At 35.1% G+C, this 396-nt stretch overlaps 1 protein-coding gene across 1 annotated transcript in view; it reads right to left on the bottom strand.

Annotated features, from left to right (window-relative positions):
• Window positions 1-396, bottom strand: part of LOC119585917 (soluble calcium-activated nucleotidase 1-like) — a 7,140-nt gene that overhangs the window by 642 nt on the left and 6,102 nt on the right. Inside the window, 2 exon segments of the mRNA XM_037934637.1 lie at window positions 1-5; window positions 168-373. The exon segment at window positions 1-5 is cut by the window's left edge and continues 153 nt beyond it. Coding sequence (XP_037790565.1) covers window positions 1-5; window positions 168-373 — 211 coding nt within the window.

The following is a 396-nucleotide window of genomic DNA, read 5'->3' as shown; positions in this document are numbered from 1 at the left end:
ATAACCTGATCATTCAAAAAGAAGTAGAGACTAAATCAAAAGTATGGCATAAATAAAAATAAATATGTCATTAACAAGAAAAACATCAAATAAGTTTGATTGGTCTTGATTAACTGTTAATGCATAAATAATTAAGTTATCTAAAACATAATAGCCTTATCACTCACCTGGGAAAAAGATTCCTATGGCTTCTCTCAATTTTTCATAGTTCCGTGTCCAGTCATGATGTTCAACAAACCCTCGTGTGGATATTGTCTTGACCCACTGAGGATTGTGGTTGACCAGTTCCCCTTGAGCAGTTGTCCACTCCTTGCCAAGGCCCCCAACTATAAGAGTCTCATCCTTCACTGTGGCCCATTCACTTTTAAATCCTAAAATTTAAAATCAGTTATGTAA

This window comes from Penaeus monodon, chromosome 20, assembly GCF_015228065.2.
Source record: "Penaeus monodon isolate SGIC_2016 chromosome 20, NSTDA_Pmon_1, whole genome shotgun sequence".
Classification (NCBI taxonomy): domain Eukaryota; kingdom Metazoa; phylum Arthropoda; class Malacostraca; order Decapoda; family Penaeidae; genus Penaeus; species Penaeus monodon.
This window is presented reverse-complemented; position numbering and strand designations above follow the sequence as displayed.